At 46.9% G+C, this 26,286-nt stretch overlaps 1 protein-coding gene across 2 annotated transcripts in view; it reads left to right on the plus strand.

Annotated features, from left to right (window-relative positions):
* LOC144768684 (serine protease 27-like) overlaps positions 1-26,286 on the plus strand; it is a 227,348-nt gene that overhangs the window by 159,216 nt on the left and 41,846 nt on the right. For both annotated transcript variants that reach the window (XM_078652513.1, XM_078652514.1), the window contains exon 6: positions 9,939-10,108. In XM_078652513.1, the coding sequence (XP_078508639.1) occupies positions 9,939-10,108 (170 nt within the window). The remainder of the gene's footprint in view (positions 1-9,938; positions 10,109-26,286) is intronic.

Below are 26,286 nucleotides of genomic sequence, written 5' to 3' on the forward strand. Positions count from 1 at the left end.
AACGTTCAAAAAAAGGTATATATCTGTAACAGCGCACCGCTTCGCGTACTTTTCGCGTTACGGAGCTTTGCGAAGCGAAGCTGATTGGCTCTCCGGTGTCTGTAAACATTCCAAACAGTCCGTAGCGGCCGCCATCTTGTCTCTCGGTAGGATCGAACAGCTGAATGGATTTGCACGAAACTTGGCAAAATTGTAGGGACTGGTAGCCCGATGTGCCTTTGCTAGGTCTCAATATATGTGCTTCAGTGCATTTTGAGAAATTAACGTTCAGAAACAAGATATATATCTCTAACAGCGCTCCGCTTCGCGGAGATAAAATTATATGTGTATTACCTAGCTGTTGCTAACACCAGTTAGCGACGGCTAGTAGAAGATAGCGACCATCTTGGGCCCCACTTTGCATGTGAGTGATATTTATCACTAATGACATGCAAAGTGGGCATGCCAAGATGTTAGCGACTGGAAACAGTCGCTAACATCGCTATCTCCTATTATCAACTTTTGGAAATATTCGAGATAAGGGCGAATATCTCCAAAAGCTACCACCTGCCCTGAGCAGTTCTTAGCCATGTTATCCAATGGGAGGTGGATAACATGGCTAAGAGCATTAGCTCGGTAATGCATGAATATCGCTGAGTTTTCAGCGATATTAATGCATTGCGGTCGTTTTTTATCGTATTTCCGATAAACCTTGATAATAGCAAGGTTTATCTGCGATAATTTCTGACGGTAAAAAAATCGTTGCTAAGCATCGTTAGGGATAAATATTGCTTAACTTTGGTAATATGCCCCAACGTCTGTTAACGTTCGATTCGAAGGAAATCAGGAAGTGTTGAAAAACATTGTCTGCGCCATCTTGTCTTTTTTCAAATGCCACACTTTTGTCGTGCACGGCAGCCATTTTAGATGCCTTGACCAGACCCACTCTGTGCACGCTGTCGATCCTTAGCATGGCTCCCCACCCTCGCAAGCATCTCCCCCAGGCAGTGGTCACCCCCGCTCTCTGTCTTATGCATGGGTAATAAACCTCCCCCATCTGCGCTGCTGTTCCCTGAGAATCACACCCTGTGCCCGCCCGACACCTCCCTTTCGCCCTATTCACTACCGCACCCTCTGACACTCCTTTTCCTCTGTGTCCGATTGTCCAGGCTGGTCCTAGGGTATCAGCTAGCCCTGCAGATGTAGTTTATGGCCACAGCTGTAAAGAATCACCCCTCTTCAAAGGAGTTATAGTAGATCAAGGCCCACACTCGATGAGATCCGTCACAGCAGGAGCGTTGCTATTATCTGAAAACCATCCTGTATTGTGATTGGGGAGGGGACCGAGCCTGAAGCGGAAGATTCCATGGATGACTGTTTGTACATCAAAGTTTTTACAATTATGTGTCACATTAAAAATATATAGCACTCCGACAAAGTAGTAAGATTATAAAACTTTAATAATTTATAAATATATACAAGAAAACAAAAATAGTAATAACATATAAACATTTTTAGGGAAAAACAACGAAGTAGCGGTCGGCTGTGCGAATAGTCCCAACGCAGCACAACGTCCAGATTTCCGGCGTGGGGCGTCGCGGGGGGTGGGTCATCAGTAGCAAACTGTTGTGCGAATAGTTCCAAGGCAGCAGAACGCGCCGAAATCTAGATGACACGAAAGTGATGTCTAGTAAGTTGCCACCCAGCAAATAACGGCATGGGGCGTCGCGGGGGGTGGGTCATCAGTAGCAAACTGTTGCGCGAATAGTTCCAAGGCAGCAGAACGATGGCACCAAGGTGATGTCCAGTAAGTTGCCGCACTGGTTTTGGTATCCTACAATGCTGCTCCGAATAACGGCGTGGAGCGCCCCGGGGGAGGCGGCGTGAACGGGCCTCTCCAGGTGGAGTGTCATCTGTTGTAGTGGGGCGCCCCATTACCGTTTCAGTTGCCATTCCGTCCGTTTTTGGTCCACTGTGTCAAAAGCCGCAATTCAGCTGAGTTGCGCCCACTCTTGCGGTGCAGCGATAGGCGGCTGTCACAGGACTCTCAAAATGGCGGCAGGCGGTTTCCTTTTTGGGCCTGGTCCACTGAAATGGCCCTGGGACACCTTGGAAATCGGACGCTTGTCTGCTAGGTCTTGGACCCCATTCTCGAAAGCGTCCCCTCCGCCTTGAGAATTCATCAAAAGTTTTGGGGGCTCCGACTCCTGCAGGCTTCTGGTGGGGAGCGCTGCCATGATTGCTCGCGGAATGACCACGACTGAGCTACGAGATGGTGGTGCTTTCATGCTGACGCCAGCTTCAGTCTGAAACATCCAGAAACAAGGTGGGGCTTTCATCGTTTGGGAAAAAAAAAAGTTTTCATCCTATGAAAAGTGTTGTTTTTAGGTCACATGATCAAGCCTTCCATCATTAGGAAACCAAAAGTAAAATGAACCAATGAAAAGTTTTATAAACAAGTCACATGACCTGTTATGCGGCATAGGGTGTAAAATGCGGAGAAAATACGTTGGCACGTGAGGCGGCGTCAGTAGCGGACCGATGTGCGAATAGGCCGAAGGCAACACAACGCGCCAAGATCCGGATGGCACCGAGGTGGTGTCCAGCAAGTTGCAGCACTGGTGTGGCCATCCTACAATGCTGAAAGTCGGCGTGGGGCGCCCCGTTGGCCTGTGAGTTTGCGTCAGTAGCGGACCGATGTGCGAATAGGCCGAAGGCAGCACAACGCGCCAAGATCCGGATGGCACCGAGGTGGTGTCTAGTAAGTTGCCGCACTGGTGTGGCTATCCAACAATGCTGAAAGTCGGCGTGGGGCGCCCCGTTGGCCTGTGAGTTTGCGTCAGTAGCGGACCGATGTGCGAATAGGCCGAAGGCAGCACAACGCGCCAAGATCCGGATGGCACCGAGGTGGTGTCTAGTAAGTTGCCGCACTGGTGTGGCCATCCAACAATGCTGAAAGTCGGCGTGGGGCGCCCCGTTGGCCTGTGAGTTTGCGTCAGTAGCGGACCGATGTGCGAATAGGCCGAAGGCAGCACAACGCGCCAAGATCCGGATGGCACCGAGGTGGTGTCTAGTAAGTTGCCGCACTGGTGTGGCCATCCTACAATGCTGAAAGTCGGCGTGGGGCGCCCCGTTGGCCTGTGAGTTTGCGTCAGTAGCGGACCGATGTGCGAATAGGCCGAAGGCAGCACAACGCGCCAAGATCCGGATGGCACCGAGGTGGTGTCTAGTAAGTTGCCGCACTGGTGTGGCCATCCTACAATGCTGAAAGTCGGCGTGGGGCGCCCCGTTGGCCTGTGAGATGGCGTCAGTAGCGGACCGATGTGCGAATGGGGCCAAAGGCAGCGCAAAAATATTTTCTGATTTGAAGACACCACAAGGCGCTGAGATGCCAAGATCCGGATGGCACCGAGGTGGTGTCTAGCAAGTTGTGGCACTGGTGTGGCCATCGTACAATGGTAAAAGTCGGCGTGGGGCGCCCTGTTGGCCTGTGAGATGGTGTCAGTAGCGGACTGATGTGTGAATGGGGCCAAAGGCAGCGCAACAATATTTTCTACTATATTTTCGGAGTAGAAGACACCACAAGGCGCTGAGATGCCAAGATCCGGATGGCACCGAGGTGATGTGTAAGTTGCGGACCGATGTGCGAATGGGGCCAAAGGCAGCTCAACAATATTTTCTGAAGAGAATACACCACAAGGCGCTGAGATGCCAAGATCCGGATGGCACCGAGGTGATGTCTAAGTTGCGGACCGATGTGCGAATGGGGCCAAAGGTAGCGTAACAAGATTTTCTGTATGGAAGATACCACTAGGCGTTGAGATGCCAAGATTCGGATGGCACCGAGGTGATGTCTAGCAAGTTGTGCCACTGGTGTGGCCATCGTACAATGGTAAAAGTCGGCGTGGGGCGCCCTATTGGCCTGTGAGATGGTGTCAGTAGCGGACTGATGTGCGAATGGGGCCAAAGGCAGCGCAACAATATTTTCTGACTGACACCACAAGGCGCTGAGATGCCAAGATCCGGATGGCATGGAGGTGATGTCTAAGTTGCGGACTGATGTGCGAATGGGGCCAAAGGCAGCGTAACAATATTTTCTGTATGGAAGATACCACTAGGCGTTGAGATGCCAAGATTCGGATGGCACCGAGGTGATGTCTAGCAAGTTGGTGTGGTCATCCTACAATGCTGAAACTCGGCGTGGGTCACCCCATTAGCCTGTGAGATGGCGTCAGTAGCGGACCGATGTGCGAATAGGCCGAAGGCAGCACAACGCGCCAAGATCCGGATGTCACCGTGGTGGTTTCATAGTTGAGAGGCACTTCATCTGCAGTGGGGCGCCGAGATCCGGATGGCACCGAGGTGATGTCTAGCAAGTTGCTGTACTGGTGTGGTCATCCTACAATGCTGAAATGTAGTGGGGCGCCCATTTACCGTTTCAGTTGCCATTCAGCTGAGTTTCGGCTGCTCTTGATGCTACAGCGACAGGCGGCTGCAAGAGGACTCTCAAAATGGCGGCCTGTTCTTTGGATTTGGGCCTGGTCCACTAAAATGGCCCTGGGACACCTTAGAACTCGGACGCTCGATTTTTTTTTCCTTTCCTGTACATGCAAAAAAAGGTAAATGCCCGGTATGTTACACGCTTCATCTGCCACGATGAACTCTCCAGAGGAACCGAAAAAAAATATAGTTGTGGTAACTATACCATGCATCGTCATATGGAGAGGTGGCACCAATTAATTATAGTGCTGCATAAAAGAGAGATTTGGAGGAGAACCCCTGACCTGCTAGTACATTCATCAAAGAAGTGGCACTGAGAGCTTCAGAGGCAAGGGAAACGGTCCCAAATATTTAGAAGAACTTTGGAAAGATTAAAATGACATGTTTAGATTGTGGTAAATTAATTTCATGTGGGCAGATGAGTGTTACTCTAATAAATACAGCATATGAACATCATCATAGTCGATGGTTGGTAGAGACATTTTGACTATATCCTGGACCTGCCCGTCCTCGCCCAAAATGGCGCCGGAATAAATGGGACTCGTAACTCCTTGTTGTGTACTGGTTGCAGAACCTTGAAATCACGAGATACGTATGCAGTTTTGAAGCACATGGCGGGCGGGGACGAGAATTGATTGAATATTTCGACATCCCTATTGATATTAAGTTCTGATGTGTTATTGATTACTGTACTGTTGAAAATTCGAATTAACGTCACCCATGGTACTTGCCCGCAAATGTATATCTAGATAATTTTATTGTAACTGGCCCTGTCGTATTTTAATTATAAAATGTACGTCCACCGATTCCGTAACTGTTAGACACCTTAGTTTTTGCAACCTAATGGCCCGCCCGTTACGTTCCTCTACAGTGTAAATGTCTATTCATCATATACGATTACAGTTTGCTCCGTGGCAGGCCCACGTGGTTATAGGCTCGTATTTGTATAATGAAATTTTCACAATAAAGGTTTTTAAAAGAAAACATGGTAGTAGTGTATACATTGGTAAAGTTTTTAATAATAGTCACTGTTTTAGAATCATTAAAAGGCAAGTGAAATAAAGCAGACCAATTACATGAAGGGTAAAAGGTATAATACGAAGGAACGCAGTAAAGATAAATGGTCAAGGGCTGTTGTGTTTTCTATTCCTGCAACATAAAGTGATCGATAAGAATCTCATATTCAGGCGTATCGGCGACTAAGACAGCAGGTCGACCCTCTTTTGCTCAACGGCTCCGTCATGGGACGAAGAAAAGCTCTTTTTCTCGAAAAAAGAATATATTTTACTTGCAGGACAGTTGTAAAATTTCCGGGAAAGTACATTAGCCTGGAACATTATAACATATATTTAAGAGAAAATAATGTTCGGAAGTAATTAAAAGCGTAATTTTTAGGTGATATGACCAAGGCTTTCATCATTAGAATAAGAAAAGTAAAATGAACCAATGAAAAGTTTTATTAACAAGTCACATGACTTGTTATGCTTACGTTACGCGCTGCGCGCCCCGGATGACTTCCGGATGCGCTAACGCGGCGCGTCATATGACGCATTACGCGACAACGCAGGTCCAGAATATAGTCAAAATGTCTCCACCAACCAGCGGTCGAAACACAACCCCTTTCAGCAGGCTAAATAGTTCTGTTAAATGACAACAGAAGGGACAGGCAACAAGAACCATCAGTCAAAGAGGGGAGGGCTAGTTCTTCTCTACCGGGTTACATTGGGGCGCTACCGGAACTGATCGAATTGGTAGTCTACAGTGTTTCTGGATGTTTCAGACCGAAGCTGGGGTTAGCATGAGAGCAGCACCATTTCGTAGCTCCGTTGTGGCCATTCCGCAACCAATCATGGCAGCCGCTCTTTATCGTTATTTTGGGCGGGGTGGGTGGCGGAGCCGAGCTGTTTTGCAGCCATCATTGTGTGGAGTTCAGTTCATCTCACTAGTTTTGTATTTGTCATGAGGGGTTGTTCCTAATGTTTCTATTTTAGCGAGGTCAAAAAGAGATCCCATTAGTGGCCTACTGATTTTGCTCGATTCCTTTTCTTTTTTTTTACACGATTTTTCGTTATCTGCAAAGACTAAACAGAGTATTGCGACTCTGTGTTTGTTTGTAAATAGAGAATGAACCAAAGAGAACTAATTCTAAAACAGTAAATACTTGGATAACAATCAATCAAATGGAGAGAGAAGCAGGCACGACGGATTACAACGGGGGCAAAGGCCTGCGTTAACTACCTTTCACTATCTGCAAAGAGAGAGTACTCCTAATAGAAATGAGGGGGGGGGGGCACCATTCAAAGCAGATCAGTGTGCATAAACACGAAAATGTTTTCACTTACCACGTACTTGACATTCGACAGCTTATGATATTTGCTATTAAAAAACCATTTAAATTCACTGAAAAAACCATAGGTTATAGACCATATATAGTTAGGAATTAGCATTTACAAAACCTTGAAAATTCACTGAAAAAACCATAGGTTATAGACCATATATAGTTAGGAATTAGCATTTAAAAAACCTTATTTTACTCACACAAAACCATTGAAATTCCATATATAGTTAGTTGCACTAACTATATATCGCGCACCCGCAATCCACTGCTGATCATGTCACATATTACATCATTCATGACATGGTCAGTGACATCACTGATGACATCACTGATGACATCTCAAATGACATCACTGATGACATCACTGATGACATCTCATTTGACATCAATGACCACATCACTGATGATATCATTCATGTGACAATACAATGCATCTCCTCACATTTTAATATAACCTCTGTTTCACCCAGTGTTAAATACAGAGTATAATTTTTGAAACCATTGACACACCAATACTAGTTACTACATACGTACTCACTGATTCCTACGTCTACACACACATTCACTCATTCACCCATACAATCATTCATACATACAATCACTCATCTTTACAACACTATCATGTGCACTCATACACCTATACAGACACTCACACTCTGCCACTCATCCATGGAGTTACTCACACACCTAGTCAGTCCTGTAAAGAATCAATCACACTTCCATTTTCTTGTCTATACAGTTAAACATAGAGCACCTTACATTTTCAAACATATACTAACACATACTTACTTTCTTATACAATCATTGATACAAGTACACATTGATCTGCACAGAGTCACACACCTCCCAGCCAGCCACACACACACTCAGTCTCCCATACAAATACTTGGACAATCAATCAATAACCCATATAGTTAATCATATAGCTACTGATCAACACATGCAGCAGTTTACAGAACAACAGACATAATGATGCACAAATTAAGACAGTTTAGTCACTAACCCATGCACTCAGTGAGACACATTTAATCACTCACTCATACATTCAGTCATGCACCTACTAAATCCTTCGTCCAGACACTTATACATCTACTCATTCTTCAATATGTAAAACATATTTAAACTTTACAGAAACACACAGTCACTGGATGACGTCATCAGTGATCTCATCAGTGATGTCATTTGAGATGTCATCAGTGATGTCATCAGTGATGTCACTGACCATGTCATGAATGATGTAATATGTGACATGATCAGCAGTGGATTGCGGGTGCGCGATATATAGTTAGTGCAACTAACTATATATGGAATTTCAATGGTTTTGTGTGAGTAAAATAAGGTTTTTTAAATGCTAATTCCTAACTATATATGGTCTATAACCTATGGTTTTTTCAGTGAATTTTCAAGGTTTTGTAAATGCTAATTCCTAACTATATATGGTCTATAACCTATGGTTTTTTCAGTGAATATATATATATATATATATATATATATATATATATATATACTGTACACTGAGCAACGCAACAGCAAGCTCCTGATCTCCCTTCCACTGTACTCTTCAATGTCAGCGCTACTTGTGGAGACCCTGCAGGAGATAGGAACCAAAAAAATGGAAAAACAAATGGCTTTGAAGCAAGCGCGGTCTCACCTGTTGCTTTAACATCATTTGTTGTTTTGCATTGTTTGTAACGGGCAAAAGCGCTGCAGGCAGGAAATGCGTACAGCTTGGCCCCCAGCACAAAACCAGCATCTATCAGCAATAAAAACAGCCCCTCTCTATCAGCCCCCTGGAAAATGCCCAGGTGCCAGTATGGCCAGTCCAGGCCTGAATGAGGCAGCCCTTCTATGCCAAGCCGGTTCTTGACCCGGTGAAGTAAGAAGCAGTGTGAGTGGTAGTAGATGGTTGCACCTCAAGAAATGTTTTGAGTACCTGCAGTTATTAATTTATTTATTTTTTTACAAATTAACCACGGGACCGAGGCTCTCCTTGCACCACCTATTGGGTCCAGCTGGGGGAACTTCGTTCCTTGTCGATCATTTTAGCATAACTGCTTTTTGGTGCCCCTACACAGAACATTCTTGTTTGTTAATATTAATACGCAATTTAACCTAGTGGCCTTTTCATTGACATTGGAAGGATGAAAGCTTGCGATGACAAGGCAGGGATCTGATGCTATGATTTGAAGGTCACAGAAACCTATTGGTGTTGAGTGCCAATGATCTTTATTAAAATATGTATGATTAGTTTCAGAGCTAATCTGTAACAAATTAGAACCATAATTAAAAAAATAAGAGCTGTTTAAACATATTCCCATTTTGGTGACTTGAAGCCAGATTTATTTAAGGATTGTCCTGCCCTTGCGTCACACAAACGGCTACTCAATCCTTAAGTCAGCTTTACCAAGCCACGCAAGGCCAACTTGAATAGCCCTGCACGGGCTGGGAAATCCAGAGTAATGCAGGGTAACGCAGGTCGCTGCCTCTGATCTGGGAAGGCGATACATGGGTGTAGCGTGGGAGTTCTCATGCATCCACCCATGCTCTTTTGGAGCATTTCCAGATTTACCAAGACTGGTAAACTTGGGAATTTGTCAAACTCGGACGCCTTCCCAATAAAAGTGAATAAGGAAAAATATCTTTATTTCTCCTTGTTGTTTCCTCTTTCTAAGTGTATTCCATACTTACAAGAAAGGAGAACGCTTCTAAGGGCGGTTTTTGTGCAGGAAGGTGTCCCTTCCGGCACAAGAATAATCCTGCCTGCAACGTAGGCACCCTTGCACCGTGGCACAAGGGGGCCTGCACTGGCTTTAGGCAGCACGCTGCACCAGCAAAGGGAAAGAGCAGGAATGTGCATTCATGCCCTCTCAATTTGACGCAACGCACAAAGATGTCTCACTACATCGTGTCAAATAAGAACAAATCTGGCCGTAGGTGAATACAAAGATTATTAGATTGTCAGACTAGAAATTGACACATTCTCACAGGTGTTTGGTTTAAAAAGTACATTGAGGCAGTGTCCCTTTTTGTGACGTCACGTGTATAGCCCGCTCACTTATTTGGTTATGGGCTGTGGTTTGCTTGGTCTTCTTCATAAACAGTACCTCCTCTCTGGTTTCAGTGCCCCTCCCAGAGCCGAAGACCCTCCAGGAGGTGCGAGTGGGCTTCATAGATCGGCAGACGTGTGATGCATTGTACCAGATCGGCTCTGACCCAAGCCTGGCCCGTCCCATGATACAAGAGGACATGGTTTGCGCTGGCTATGCGGAGGGCCAGAAAGATTCCTGCACTGTAAGTAATGCATGGGTTTTGGTGGTGTGCTTGTTTTCAATGTGAGTGAGATAACATTCAGGCAGGGCTTTAGCACATGGGCCCCTTTACCTCCAGTTATTAACAAGCATTTATAAAGGCAGAAGATCTGGCTTATGTATAAAAGTTTAACTGCCTCTTATTGATTAAAGAATGTGGGCCCGATTCACAAAGGTAAAGTGAGACGAACGTCTAACTTTATGACTTTCACTATGCACAAAGGGCATTTACTACTCGTAAATGGCCTTTGAGAATACTGAAAGTCGTAAAGTTCGACGTTCGGTATTCACAAAGAGAATTTACGAGTATTAAATGCCAATAGCGAATGTCGTAAAGTTAGACTTTTGTCTAACTTACCTTTGTGAAGCAGGCCCTGTGTGTGTATATGTGTATTGTGGATGGGCGATGGCATCAGGGGAGGCCTTAGGCATGGGCAAGCTGTGCACCTGCACCGGGCCACCAAACCCCAGGGGCCACCACGCCAATATATATCCTTAATATAATAATCCTCTGAGGATGGATACATATTTGCGTGGCGGCCCCTGGCAGGGATTTGGCGGCCTCCGGCTCTGTTCCACTTCCAAACACCCTGACCCCCCCTCTTCACAGGCCTCTGCACTCCGCTCGCCCGGACCCCGTCTTCCGGGGCCCCCTACCTACGCTCCCTGCCCAGGGCCACCATGAGCCTAGAGCCGCCCCTGATGGCATGCGTGCAAGAACTAGTCAATGAGTGGCTGGATGGATGCATGAGTGGCAGCATGAATGAGTGAATACATGGATGAAAGTATCCATTCATCCACCCATTGACTCATTCTCGCATTCATCTACTAACCCATCTGCAATACCAATCACCCAAACTCACCAGTCAATGAGGAGACACTTTCAGTTGTAAGCCAGCCGTTTTGGCGTTTGCATATAACTTTTCTGAAATGTGCTTGTGCCTGTTGCAGTTCTGATACAAAAATTAAGGAAATACTTTTGTCGTATAAATATAAATGGATACATGCCTTCATTCTTGAACAACAAAACCTGTGCAACAGTGAAAATCTTCGTGAGACATGAGAAGGCTATACTGGTAAGAAAGTTACATGTAAATGTGAGTTTTACGGGGTTACTGAGGGGTGTCACAGTTCTCCATTCACTCAAACCACTACTTCATTGAATGTCCTCAGACAAAGAAGAAACTGTAGGCTAGACAGTCGAGAAACCCCAGCGCTGTCACGCCAAGCTGGGGTAAGGTGTGGCTGGAGACGTGAGGCAGGCCCGGACTGGCCGTTGCGGGCACCGGGCAATCCCCCGGTGCGCCGCACGGGTGGGGGCCGGTTTTGGGCCCCTGGGGGCCGTTTGTGTTACAGGGCCGTTTTTGCAGCATAGCTGCAAAATCGGCCCTGTAACAAAATCGTCCGAAAACCGGCCCCGGCAAAGAGCTCGGCGGCACCCCCAACCCCAGGGGGGGGGCCGGCCGAGCACTTTGCCAGGGCCGGTTTTGGATCCCAGTCCGGCCCTGACGTGAGGAATGCCACCTGCCCCTTCTGAATAGCTGCCATTTTGGAGCAGACCGGCCACTCTGCTAATCTAACATTTTCCCAGTGCACTGCATGCTAAGAGGGTCGGCTTTCAGAGCAGGATGGGCTGCTTTGAAGCAACCATCCATTCGTTGCCCCATTCTAATTGAGCTTTCCTGCAGTGTGGAACTCGTTTCAACATGTCTGCCGGGGCAGGTTGGTTTCCATTCCAGGCCTGCTAGCATGCACCACCTCACAGTAGGATCATGCAAACCACAGATAGATAGACATCCTCAGAGGTACAAGATCCATGGAATGTGTTCCACACATCCTGCCTGTTTACGCTGTCTTCCATCATGACAACGTATACGTGTGGAGCATCACAGTGATCAAAGAATATGATAACACAGCAATTAGTAACATTTCAGAGGGTGTTGCCCCGGTTAGGCTACCACAGCTTGTGGACCCTACCTTTCAGTAACCCTTTGTCAAACGTATGTGGTCCTGAAGTGTGCCATTAGCCCTCCTTGCAAGGATGCTGTTCACGTTATATTTTGCCTGGTTAGCAGAGGACTCCCCTCCAGTGGCGTTTCTAGATGCAATTTAAGGGGGGCACATAACAGGACACACATAAAACTGTCAGGGTCACCTAGAACAGGCGATCATGAAGACTGCACATTTTTGATTTACATATATATATTAATATATAAATATATATATATATATATATATATACATATATATATATATATATATATATATATATATATATATATATATATTCACTGAAAAAAACAATGGTTCGCCCGCAATGCACTGCTAATGACCTCACACTTTACATCACTCATAACATGGACAATGACACCACTGATGACATCTCAATGACATCACTGATGACATCATCTAGTGTGTAAGTATTTCCTTTTTTTTTCTTTATTGAAGAGGGTTGGCAAAAACATTTGCCAAAATAAAAAAAATTGTGTGTAAGTAGTTCCTAAGAGTTTGTGATTGTTAAACATATATACTAACCTACTACAAAAGTTAAATTGGTTTACAAGGTGCACTACTACTCAGTGATACTACTTCTAATATATTATGTGAGTGGCTGTGCGACTGTATGTATTCTTGTGTGTATGGGTGTGTAAGTGGCTGTATGGGTGTTTAAGTGGGTGTGTGAGTATATATGTGGGTGAGTGAGTTGCTGTGTAAGTGGCTGTATTGGTGAGTGACTGGGTGTGTCAGTGGTTGTATGGGTGAGTGAGTGGCGGTGTGAGTGGGTAAGTGGGTGTTTAGTGACTGGGTGACTGTAGTGACTGGGTGAGTGAGTGGGTGTCTGAATGGCTTTATGAGTGGCTGGGTGTGTAGGTGGCTGTATTTATGAGTGGACGGATGTGTGAGTTCTTGTATGGATGTGTGAATGGGTATTTAAGTGGTTGTTTGGGTGAGTGAATGTGTGAGTGCGTGTGTGGGTGAGTGAGTGGCTGTGTTGAGAAGCTGTATGGATGAGTTAGTGGGAGGGTGTTTCAGTGACTGTAGGTAAATAAGTGGGTGTGTGAGTAGCTGTATGGGTGAGTGTGTGGCTAAATGGGTGAGTGTGTAACTTTGTGACTGGCTGTACGGGTGAGTGACTGGTTATATAGGTGACTGTATGGGTAAGTGAATGGTTGTGTGAGTGGATATACAAGTGAGTGAGTGAATGGGTGTGTAAGAGGCTCTAAGGAGTGAGTGGGTGTTGGAATACTGGTATGGGCCTGTGAATGGTATGTGAGTGATTGTGCAGTTCTGTGAGTAGGTGTACAAGAGGTTGTATGGGGTGTGAGTGGTTCTGAGGATGATGTCATCAGTGATGTAATTTGAAATGTCATCAGTGATGTCACTGACCATTTAATGAGTGATTTGATATGTGAGGTGATAACCAGTACATTGCAGGGGCGTAAGTTATAGTTAGTTCAGGTACCTATAATTGCTGAATTTCTGTGGTTTTGTAAGAGTGAAATCTGAGCCTAACTATAGCCTCCTTATAACCTTTGATTTTTTTTCAGTGAGTTTCTAAGGTTTTTCTGTATTTTAACTATAACGTCACTGTACCTTTCATTTCTTAAGTGAATTTCTATGTTTTTTTTAACCGTAGTCGTGTCTGCAGAGTGGTGGAGAAAGGGGACGGGGCCTCTGACCAGCTCTCAGCACTGTGTGGGATGTACTGAAGGTAACAGGGGGATTTCCGGTCCCTAAAGACCCTCAGGATCCATGGAGACTTCATTCCTCAACCAGTAGTGTGCCAGGAGGAAATTTGCTGAGTGGTGGACAAAGGGGACTGGGTCTCCAACCAGCTCTCAGCAATTGCGCTGTGTGGGACTTACTGGAGGTAACAGGAGGGGTTCTTGGCCCTCAAGGACCCTCAGCATCCATGGGGACTTAATTCCCCAATTAGTAGCACGCCAGGAGGCGCGTTTGCAGAATGACGGTAAAAATATGGCAGGGCCTCGGCAACTCCCTGGGCCATTTACATTTTTAAAATGTTATTTTTAGGGAAAGGGGGCTGCATGGCCCCCCCATTCTCAGGCTGATTTTGACCCTAGGGACCCCATCCCCCAGGGCAGGCCTGTCTTCTGGGTGCCCTGGTCCCACCCAGGGCACCCAGTTACTTTTTTTGGGGACCGTGGGGGAGCCTTAAGGCTGCTGAACATGGAAATCCCTCCCTGTCAAAGCAATTCTGCTCCACTTCCAGCAACCAAGAGCATTCTTAATGCTCTTGCTTGCTGGAAGCGGAGCACAGTTTTCTATGGCTTGGCTAGAGAGGTAAAGCTCATGCCATAGCAAATAGCTAAGTCTCAGGGGTGTGCACCCCAGGACATAGCAGGAGCCGGCCCTGGGGAGTGGCGGTCCCAAGGGCCATCTATGGCTTTAGGAGGGGGGGGCACTTGGACCCCTCCATTGCATGACACAGCTCCGGAGGTTTGCATTTGCCCCAAAGAAGTGGTGGTCACCTGGGCTGCGGAGATGTCCGAAGGCCCCCCTGCATTATTTTCTATTTTGACCCGTAAGATGGCGGTCCCCAGGTATATGGGGGGCCTGCGTGGTCCCTGGGGCTGCAGGGATAGGACTGTGCATCCCTGGGGCTGCAGAGGGGGCCCATGCAGTCACTGGGGCTGCAGGAGGGGGGGGGTTTGTGCGGTCCCTCGGGGGCCCCGCCTGGTCCCTCGGGGCGCCGTGCGGTCCCTGTGGGTGGCCAGTGTGGTCCACGGGGGGCCTGTGCGATACCTGTGGGTGGCCTGCGCAGTCCTTGGGGGGTAGCCCAAGCGGTCCCTGGGGGGTGGCCCCCACGGTCCCTGGGAGGTGGCCCGGATGGTCCCTGGGGCTGCGGGGGGACCCATGCGGTCCCAGGCGCTGCTGTGGAGGGCTGCACAGTCCCTGGGGCTGCGGGGGACCATGCTGTCCCGCGGCTGCTGTTGAGGGCCGCGCGGTCCCAGGGGCTGCTGTAGGGGGCCACGTGGTCCCTGGGGCTGCGGAAGGCCCACTTAGTCCTTGGGGCTGTGGGGGCCCACGCGGTCCCTGGGGCAGAAGGGGGGCTACGCGGTCCCGGGTGCTGAAGGGGGGCCCATGCCGCGCGGTTTCCAGTAGGTAGTTGCAGTTAGGACATAGTTTCCATAGACCGAGTATTTTTTGTTTTGCTAATAACTTTGGCGCCATTTAGCGAATCTTCATGAAATTTTCAAAACTAGTTTGTCACTCACTTCAGCTGCGGTCTTTAGGAGTGATTCATCAAGTGGGAGCAGAGAAAAGGGCGGGGTTCCAAAATGCTTATTCCCATGCAATTTCTCATTGGGATTTTAGACATGACTACAGCCTGAACTGCTGAACGGAATTACACCAAATTTAGCAGATAACTTTAGCTAATAACTTTGGCGCCGTTTAGCGAACCTTCATGAAATTTTCAAAACTAGTTTGTCACTCACTTCAGCTGCGGTCTTTAGGGGTGATTCATCAAGTGGGAGCAGAGAAAAGGGCGGGGTTCCAAAATGCTTATTTCCATGCAATTTCTCATAGGGATTTTAGACATGGCTACAACCCGAACTGCTGAACGGAATTACACCAAATTTAGCTGAAAGCTAGATCCTGGTCCAGAAAGAGTGCTTTTTGTAATTTGGTGTAAATTTGTTCAGTAGTTGTGGAGTGATTATTATTATTATTATTTTATATTCTTTTTATTAGTTTTTCACAACCACATAAGATATAACATGCGTTAACATTTTTGAATATTCATGCCACATAACGATATCGTAATTCTTCCGAGTCTGTTACACTTCTAATGACCTAGCTTTGGGGAATGTAGGAAAAATTAGAACATGGGGAGGGGCACCACATGGCCCCTCTTCTTGCCCGATTTCAGCCCCAGGGACTCCACCGCCCCGGACAGGACGATTTATAAAACAAAGAATGGTCTGCATGGCTCCCCTCCACAGGCCGCATTCAGCCCCAGGGACTCCACCCCCGGGGCTCGGCTGTGGAGTCATTAATGGCCCTGGGGACCCCATTTCCCTAATCTGGGCTCCTGCTATGTCTCTGGGTGCCTAACCCCGGGACATATCGGTTTCTCTGCCCACACTGTGAGGGTAAGGAAACCTGTGTTTGCTCTCGCACATTCATGAGCATAGAGGATACAAGTAACAGCTGGTGGTGTAGTACTAACAGTAGTATCTTGTACATGGGAGGGTAATCCAGGCAGCTGGAGTTTCTACGGGGTTGGGGAACAGGCCGAGTGTAAGACTTGCTGTTGCAAGACCGCAAGGTCCAATCAAGACCCACACAGACAACAGCAATGGCCAAGAATTTTGTTCCGCAGACTCCCATGTCTGCAGGTAGTCCCGGAGAGGTTGCCAAATACCCCTTGGTCTTGAGGTTGGGTTGGAGTGTGGCATATAGTTCACTTGTAGCATTGCAGTACATTAGACTGTTTACCCAGGATTTGGCAGTGGGTGGATGTCTGCTCCCCCAGTGTAGAGCGATGTCGCGCTTAGCCTGGATCAATGCAATTGCGGTGAATCTTTGGACACTCTTCGGTATATCTAGAACATATCTCAGTAAAGCTATTAGTGGGACTGGTGCAACCTCCATGTTGATCATCAGGGCTAGGCAGGAAAAGATGTTCCACCAAAAAGACACAACATGACTCATGGCCATGTCATGTGTCCAAAATCAGCTCCATCAGTGTGGCATTTAGGACAGCTAGAGGATCTCAAGGGGTCTAGACATGCCAGGGTGCTAGACGTGGCATAGGCTCTACGTCGAAATCTGTAATGGATGAGCTTTTGACAGTGGTTGGGTCTGTTTGGGCACAGCTAGCGTACCAAATTTTGTTGGTTAAGGGGTGCCCTAACTCAGCTTCCAATGCATCTTAAGTTTCCCCTCACATGGAGATAGGCGGGAAATACATGCACGGTACAGAATGGACACCAGCCTACCCCCATTACTATCAGAGACCTTGAGTGTCAAGGGGGCAAAGTATTAATATTTGCTTTTGCATTATACCCACTGTACAAAAAATACGAGAATTCAAAGGAAAAACAGCCCTGTACAAGCTACTAATGGCATACATTTTTTATTTCTTTGTTGGCATTTAATCAAAATCACAACAAATTGTACAGAATACAGCAATTATTATCATAAAGTTAATGATCATACATATCCCACTGTGCCTGTATTGGAAATATCTTTGTTGGAAGATCATAACACAGCGTGTTGGGTAGCAGGGCACCAAAGGGGAGTAGGATGATTCCACAGGTTAACTTAGTGTTCCCTGTCCCATGGAGGAGTACCCAATGTGTGTATAACAAGATAAAACGAACTAGTACCAGGTTAGACCCTCTGGCTGGAGCTGCTATATGCAGCGAACAGGGAGTGAGGCATTGTGTATGTAAGGAGTACACTGCAAACATGGGGTGAAGGGCCACATAGGGCGGGGAGGGGGGGACAGGGCGGACATCCATTAGAGTCACCCCATTGTATACAGGATCCCCTGTGAAGCCCAATAAGGGTGTGTGTGTGTGAATGAGTGGGCCCCTCATTAGCTCAATCTGGTCATCCACTAGGCATACTACAGCATGTTCTGCATCCTAGGGGGAGGGTGCATTCAATTTGTCAAACGATTTGAGGACATACGTGTCCCAAAGCGTAGCTGCGCCATTACCCCCTGCACTCTTCAATTATGTATCATGGTGTCCGCCAGAGCACACTTGTGGGTCACCTGGAGCCAGCAATTGATCGTGGGTGGGTGTGGAGCTTCCCAATCCATGGCAAATAAGCACTTAAATAGGACCAATGCAATATCAACCAGCTTTAGATAAAGTTTGTTGTGTTTAGCGCGTTTTGTGATCCCCAAGAGACAAAAGAGTGGATCTGGTGGCAGTTGCATATCTATCACAGCCAATATATGTCCCATTATCTGAGTCAATTTGCGCTCTGCACTCCCAGACCATGTGTATGAATGTGGAATCTGCGTAATCACATCTTGGGCAGGTCGGATTCACTGTTAGAAATGTTTTATGGAGGCGGTGTGGTGTAACGTAGGTTTGATGCAAGTAATTTCAGACAGGTATTGCAGGAAATGTGCTTTACCTGCTCCAGGACCATGGTCCATTGCTTGGTCGTCAATTTCATGCCCAGGCAATCGCCCCATTTGAGTTTGTCCTGGTTGAGAAATTCTGTGTTTACCGCCTGCAGCGCTGTGTACAGCAGTGATGTCGCCCAATGGCCCAACCTGAGCGTTAAAAAGCATCGTAAGCCGAGGTGCAGTGGTGGTTCAGCCTGTCCAGGCGACCATGTATGGCCAATCGCTGCAATAAGTACGCTGTGTGTAAGAAAGAGGTTGGCTCCCACTTTGTAGAGGTCTTGCAGACCCTGGAAGGGGAGCAGAGCACCATCACTGTATAAGTCACCCGGTTGTGTGAGACCCGCTTCTCACCATGGAAAAGAATCATGGACCCCAAACAATATCTTCATGGCTGGGATGCTCCAGAGGGGCAGCTGCAGTGTATAGGGGACCAGTGCACACCTGGGTTGCAGACAAGCTTAGCAAAACGTATGAGCTGACCCAGTCCTGTAGCTGGACCTCCCGGCGTGAGCAGCCACTCCATCATGTCCATGCTCCTCAGGTCAGCCTGAACCAAACTACCCTCCCCAGTCCTGTGTCCAGTCAGCCATCACCATCGCATGGGCCACTGCAGCTGAGCTGATGTGAAATACAGCTCCAGGTCCGGTATCCCAAGTTCACCTTCGAGCATGGGGCATTGAAGCATGGGAACGGAAACCCATTTCCGAGCTGGTCCCCAGATGAGCTCAAGCTCTAGACTACTCAGACTTCTAAAGAAGGTTCTAGTTTGAATCACTGGCAATGCTGCTGCAAAAACATATATAAGAGCCTTGGGAGAATTAGCATCTTTACTATCAATTCCCTGCCCATAGGGATAGTGGACTCCAAAAGTGTATGGATTGCTGACTCAAGGTCAGGGTCCTGCCATAATTCCCATAAGCAAGCCCCTGTTCTTGTGGTAAATGTTTATGGCCAGGTAACAAAAAGTCTCAAAACATCAGGGGAGGCGCCTTCCTCCTGCTACCACTCAGTGTTCAGGCTCCACCCAGCACATAGGAAAAATACATGACTTATCCCAATTCACCTTGAGGCCTGCCACAGCTCTAAAAAGTTCAAGGAGGTCATAGAGGGCCAGCAGAGTACGTACCTGGTCTCATAAATATAAAAACACGTCATCAGTGAATAGTGACATAGTGTGCCAATCTAGTCCCACCTTGATGCCCCAGGCAAGGCCTCTGGCGCACAGCAGAGCAGCCAGCAGTTCTTCAACTACAGCGAAAATTACTGGAGATAAAGAACACCCTTGTCAGGTCCTTCTTCCTATAACAAAAGATCTTACAGCTGGTGCAGATCCTTGCCTGCGGTGCAGTATACAGTAGCTTAACCCAACCAAGAAAGTTAGGGCCCATCCCCATTGCTTCCAGCCCCTGGAGCAAATAGGACCAGCCCAGCTTATTAAACGCATTTTCAAAATCCAGGAAGACCACCGCGGGAAGTTCAGCCTCTTTGGACATGCTATGGCATAGAAGCAGCGTGTTGGAGTGTGCCACTCTTTGAGGTACGAACCCACATTGGTCCGAATGGACAAGGGAGCCAATCAATGGAAGCAGCCTATTTCTGAGGACCTTACTCAATATTGTATAATCAATGTTGAACATTGACAACGGGCAATAGGAATTCACTTCAACTGGGTACATGCCTGACTTCGGAAGCACTACGAGGGCCTCACCGAGAGACTCCAGGAGAATGCCCTGGCAATGCACTGCTTGGTAGACCTCCAGCAACATTGCTGCAAGGGTAGCCCTAAAGATTGTGTAGTGCTCTACAGGAAACCCGTCTGTACTTGGGGTCTTACTCCATGCCATGTGCCGAATCGCCAGTTGCTCCTCTATCTGGAGAGGGTGCTCCAAGTCCAACAACTTTATTTTGGTCAAGCTGGGAAGCGTCACTGCTCGCATGTAGTCCCGCACTTGCTCCAAGGGAGGCACCAGGGGGAATATAGTATAATTGCTCATAATACTAAGTGAACACTTCAATGATGTCTGCCTGAGTATTTACTGCGGACCTGCGCCATGCCAGCGTTCGCCGTGGCTTTTCACCATCAGCATGTTGGGGACTAAGGAGGTTTTATAGTGGAGGTCACAGAGTCGTTTCACCTCCTCACGGCATTGACAGCGCAAGTCCGTTAGGCATGGGCAAGTACGAACTCCACCTCAAGATTCGTAGTACGCAGGCGTGCCTCCAAGGTCATCACACTACGAGTGAGAGATGTCTTAACTCCCCAGTTTGTGCTTATGTATGTGCCCTCTCATCACCACTTTCATGCCGTCCCATCAAAGCACGCTGGAATCCACTGACCCTTCAATCTCTGCAAAGTATTGGGAGAGGTTCGTAGCAATAGTGTCTCTGTATACCATGTCATGCAATGTGTCCGTCTGAAGCCTCTAGGTCGGGATAGAGGCCTGTGACCCTCCTGACTGGAATTTGTCGTTAAGCGGATTGTGATCAGATATGGTTCTGCCCAGGTATACAGCCCTTGGTATGAGGAACCAGCAGTCCGTATTGCAAAAGAGATAGTCTAGCCTAGTGTGAACCTGATGTCCTGGTGCATTGCCTGTATACCCTGTGTGCCTAGGAGTGGGGGGTACATAACAGTCCAGATCTGCAATTCAAATATCCTCCCCACAACCCAAGGTCCTGGGGATCAAGTAACATGGAGGATGAAAGAGTATCCAAAAACTCACCCTGTAAGGTATTGGCACATAAAGAGACACTATGGAAAAGGGGTGCCCACCCAGGGTCCCAAATGACCCTCCCTGTCAGCCAGCACCCTAGTTTTCACAAATGGTACCTCTGGAGCTACCCATGTAAGAATCCCATGGGCGTAAGCAAAATTTTCGGTTCTGTATACCTGCCCATTCCATCACCTATTAGCTTTGTCAAGCTAAGCCATGATCAGGGGCATCACTTGAAGACAAGCAAAGTGAATATGTCTGCCCTGGAGATAGGCATATATTCTATGTCTCCTGGCAGGGTTCGCCATACCACAAATATTCCAGGGTAAAGGGGTAAAGGTAGTGGGCATGTTTGTGAACAGTGTGCCCTGAGATCCCCAGAACCCATGTCACCCACCCCATACACCCTTCATCCTCTTTGCCGCTCTTCCATCCAGCCAGAAACTAGAAAACAAATAAACAATTCTGATGAACAACTCCCCTATCCCAGGCCTAAACGCCTTTAGGATCCATGCCACAAAAACCCAAGCATTTCAAAGGATACATTGCATATGCTTGCAACAAAAACATGCCCATGAGAAATTCTCTTATGGGGGTGGGCCAAGCTTAGCGTATCACCTGTTAGCTGTAGTACACGTTACCTGCGCAAGGCCCAGCCATGTAACTTTTAACCATCATGTCTCACATCTTCAGGCTTAGTGCTCATTAGACCCGCATGGACAAAACACCAGGGGCCCGCCATTCCCAACAAGATCAGCATAGACTCACCACCTATAGTACTTCAGGAGACCCTCAGCCCCCTACGTTCTGGAGGGGGGTTTCCGGTGTGTACAGTGACCCCTGCTCAGAGGCTCCCGAGCCAAGGGTCCCAATCTCCAAATCCAAGTCAGTGTCTGGGGCTATCGCTTGATATCTCTTAGTGCTGTGTGTGGAAACTTCTGCCACTGTCTGTACCCTCTTACGGGGCAGCTCGTTCCACACTAGGATGAGATTTCAGCTTGTGTGGGCAGCAACGGTGATTGAGATTGTCCTCGGACCAGCACTTCAGGTCATCACCACGTTCCTTCGGCTGTTCATGTAACCCTTTAGAATGGAGCCACTGCCAGGCCTCCTCAGGTGATGTAAAGAAATGTGTGGTGCTAGCATCCACCACCCGCAAGCAAGCAGGAAACATTAAAGTGTAGGAGAAACCCAGGGTATGGAGCTGAGCTTTCCACCGCTCAAAAAATGTTGAGTTGTTTCTGGACCTCTGCGGTGTAGTCCGGGTATGTTGTGATATTGTTCTCATTAAAGGTCTAAGGCCCCTTAGCTCTGAACTACTGCAATAACTGGTTCCTGTCCCAAAAATGAAGTAAGCATGCTATAATCAGAAATGGAGGGGCTCCAGGCAGTAGTCCGCGGCCCAGGATCCTGTGCACCCTCTCAACAGAAAATCATTTTGGTATCCTAGCAGCCAGGACTGTGTTCGTTAGCCACTCTTCTAGGGACAGTTCAGTGTTCAGGCCCTCAGACCCCTCAGTGAGAGCGTCCCTTCGCATCTTCGGCTCTCAATTTAAGTGTCTGTACCTCTGTCTGTAAGGCTTTCAACTAACCCTGCATGTTTACCAACGAGGGCTTCATCTGTCCTTTCCACACGTTCCATTAGCTTAGCATGATCTGCCTGAAGTAGACCAGCTTTGACTTGTATAGCATAGCAGCCTTGGATTCTTGTATGGTCTGAAAGATTGCATCAAACTTGCTGGTGTGTTTCTCAAACGTACCTTCCACTTGTTTAATCAAGTCTGCTTGGGACAGCGTGGGCCCAGCATGGCCATGATGCACTTCTGGGGCAGGGCTTAGATATCTTAGGGCAAACCACGCACATGCGGTTGTTAGTTGCGGTTTCCGAGGGGCTGTGTGTCACTGCTCTTTGGTTTGACAAGGGTTGTGGGTGTATGAGACACTTGTCCCAGGCACTCCCAAGAGCACATCTGGAGGAGCAGAGGTCAAGGTGTAACCCACAATACACCCTTAATTCCTGCAGGGATGTGAGAATCGCTGTATGGTGCTTTCATTGTCTATAGTGTGCTGATCTTACTCTCTGAGAGAGGCGTGGTCCATCGCGATCTCAACAATAATACTGCAAGGGCATGGACCCTCTGATCCACTGAGGAAGGCGCTGGGGGCCTCTGAGAGTACAGTATGCACCACATACAGACTTTTGGGGGGTGTTCACCAAGCAAAAGTCTGCTTGTGGTGTACACTGTACTCCCAGGGGCCCCCCAATGCCTTCCTCAGTGGCTCAAGAGTCCAGGGCCCAAGGGCACCCAGTTTGTGTTGTCTGACCACCGCAGATCACTCTCGATCACCTCATGGGCCAATCTGGACCTCCATTCACCTCCCAGGGCCACTAGCCCCCCCATGCTCTGTAGCCCCCACCGAGGGCCACACTCCTCAGGTGCACTACCTGGTCCTCGGGGGCATCCCCCCTGTGACCCCTAGCATTGCTTTTGTGACCCCTTGCTTCAGCAGTGGCAGGAGCAGTAGCAGCTTGTCCTTGTGGACGTTGCTGGGGGCTTCACTTTCTTAGATTTTTGACAATTTTTTTATTATACTAATAGTTAATAATATTGCATTAATCGCTATTAGTTTAACAAGAAATGGAGTACAAACAGCTGGACTGTGAGAGAGAGAGAGAAACTCCGTTTATTTAGACCGTAGTCTTTAAACACCGAGATCTTATAATAATATAATCTTATAATATACAAACACTATACATACTTATTAAAAACGGCGAATACACAAATATATATATTTTTTTAAATCACACAGTTACTTTCCAGACCGCTCTACTTAGTACAACTATAGTCGAACAGTAGCTGCCCTCGCCCCTTGCAACCTCTAATTTACTAATTTAAAATCAGTTAAGAAGATAAAAAACCTCATAAAACCTTAGTAAAACAGAAGTAACAAAAACTCCTAAAGTTAAAAAGTTCATTACTTTTATCATTCATCATTAGCAAACATAGATTAGACAATTTGGAGTAAAATTTCTTCAGTCTTAAGCCTTTAGCTAATGAGTGGGGGGCGTTTATAATTAATTTCATCACTAACATTGCTTACGTTTTTCCCTAGCAAACCAATGTACCCCTCTCATATAATTTCCTAGTGCAACAGTATCAGATTTTCCATTTCTATCAATAATGTAATGGCTTGATCTCGAGACCTTATTCCATATTTTATAAATAGTGGCCGTAAAGATAGTTTTCTCGCTTCTACCGTCATAAGGCATACCAATATATGCAATATATCACACTTTGTCCTCAGCCCGCATTTACATAGCCCATCGGGGTACATTTCTGCTCTTAATCTCCCCTCCATTAGCCATGGGTTAGTGCCAATTCGTATTTTCAAGATTTCATATCTAAGTCCATGGTTAGGCAAGGTTTCTAAATACGGATACCATGCGTCTTTTTCCCACGCTTTTAACATGCATTGGACCGACATTTTCTTTCTTAGATATTCTAGGTCCTGGTTCCTTGATTGCTCCATACCATGTGCTCTAAGTAAGACTCCTAGTAATCACCTTAATTTTGCTTCTTGCTTCTATTGCCCATTTAAGACTGATATGCCTGATTTCCTCACTACACTAATATGAAACCTTCTGTGCGCCCCCTTGGGATTGGCGTTTCCAGAATCTAGCTAGTGACATTTGGACCTGGATATTCCATGCTATTGTTCCTGTCTCTATTCTGATTGCTTGTATCATGGTGCCTTAGGTAGGGACAGTAGCGTTTTTAGGGCCTTGCCTTCCTCCCAGTCCCACCACCTTTACCACTGAGATGTAGAACTTCTGCTCCATACAGTACTTGGGGCGGGATCATAGCTTCATAAGCTTTTAGCAAGGATTTATGTGACATGTCCCCATAATCTTTATTGAATTTTTTCAGGCCACAGATAGAGGATGATGTTTTCGCTTTTTGGGCGTCCAAATGAGTCCCCCATTTTAACAAGCTTTCGAACCATAAACCTAGATATTTATATTCCTTTACAGATTCTAGTTTTGTTTGATCTAGATACCAGCTAAAGCTTTTAGACTTTTTACCAAAAGTCAGGATCTTCGTTTTGTTCATGTTAAGCACTAAAAGTTTAGCCTTACAGTACTCACTAAAAGCATTTCATTTCCTTTGTAGCCCTATCTCCGTCTGATCAATGATCACAAGATCATCTGCATATAGCAGGCTTGCTACCTTCCTGCCACTCATTCTGGGGCTCGCGCTTCTTTCCACTTCCAGAGCCGCTGGTAGGTCAGCTAAAAAAATTGAAGAGAGGAGCCAGGACACAGCCCTGTCTTAGCCCGTTCCCTATGGCTTTTTTCTTTGTCAATGCCCCTTGAGTGTCTTTGATCACTTGGGCCCAATTACCTCTATGCAATTCTTTTAGAATTGCAAGTAGGCCCGCTGGGATCTCATATTTAATCAAGCACTCCCATAACCTCTTACGATCCACCAGATGAAAGGCCGCCCAGAAGTCGACAAAACAGCAGAACATTTTCCCCTTTTGTTCTATCGACTTCCGGGCAAGCGCCCAAAGAGCATAGCAGTGGTCCACTGTAGAGTGCCCTTCTTTAAAACCCCCCTGTTCTACTGGGACAATTGACTTCACTTCTACCCAATTTTTTAGTTTTCCTAACACTAGCTTGCCCAATTTTTTCTCCCCGATGTCTAGCAGGTTGATTAATCTGTAATTTTTTAGGGTATGCATATAACCTTTCTTGTGTATGGGCCTTATTATTGCCCCTTTCCAGCTATCTGGGAACCTCCCAGTGTCCAAAACTACTCGAAACATTTTGGCAAAAAATTCAGCCCTCCAATCTGTCTGGGTTTTGATTATCAGGGCCGGCAGGTTACCTGGGCCTGCAGCTTTTGTTAAATTCAGACTCTTTATCGTCGTTTTAACTTCTGGGACCGAAAAATCAAGTTTTATATATACTACCAGACCGCTCCAGTCTGTGTGCTGATTTTCTTCCCGGTTACTCCCAAAGCTATATAGGTCCTGCAAATAATCCTCCCAGGCTGCTTCTGCCACTACACAATTCAATGTGGGTAACTGGTGGTCCGCAGCCAAGTGAACTAGTCTCCAGAACTGCCGTAAGTTCCTTGCCTCTATTGCCTCAATTAATCTTGACCAACAGGCTTCTTTATATTCTCTTTTTGCCCTTCTAATTAACATAATATATTCTCTTTCCAGACTTACAAGGTCATTTCCACTACCCTGCCCGCCCTTTAAAAGTTGACGGCGCGTCATTCTTCTCACTTCTCTTTTCTTTTCCAGGCATTCCTTTCTAAATCA

The sequence above is a fragment of the Lissotriton helveticus genome, chromosome 7 (assembly GCF_964261635.1).
Source record: "Lissotriton helveticus chromosome 7, aLisHel1.1, whole genome shotgun sequence".
Lineage (NCBI taxonomy): Eukaryota > Metazoa > Chordata > Amphibia > Caudata > Salamandridae > Lissotriton > Lissotriton helveticus.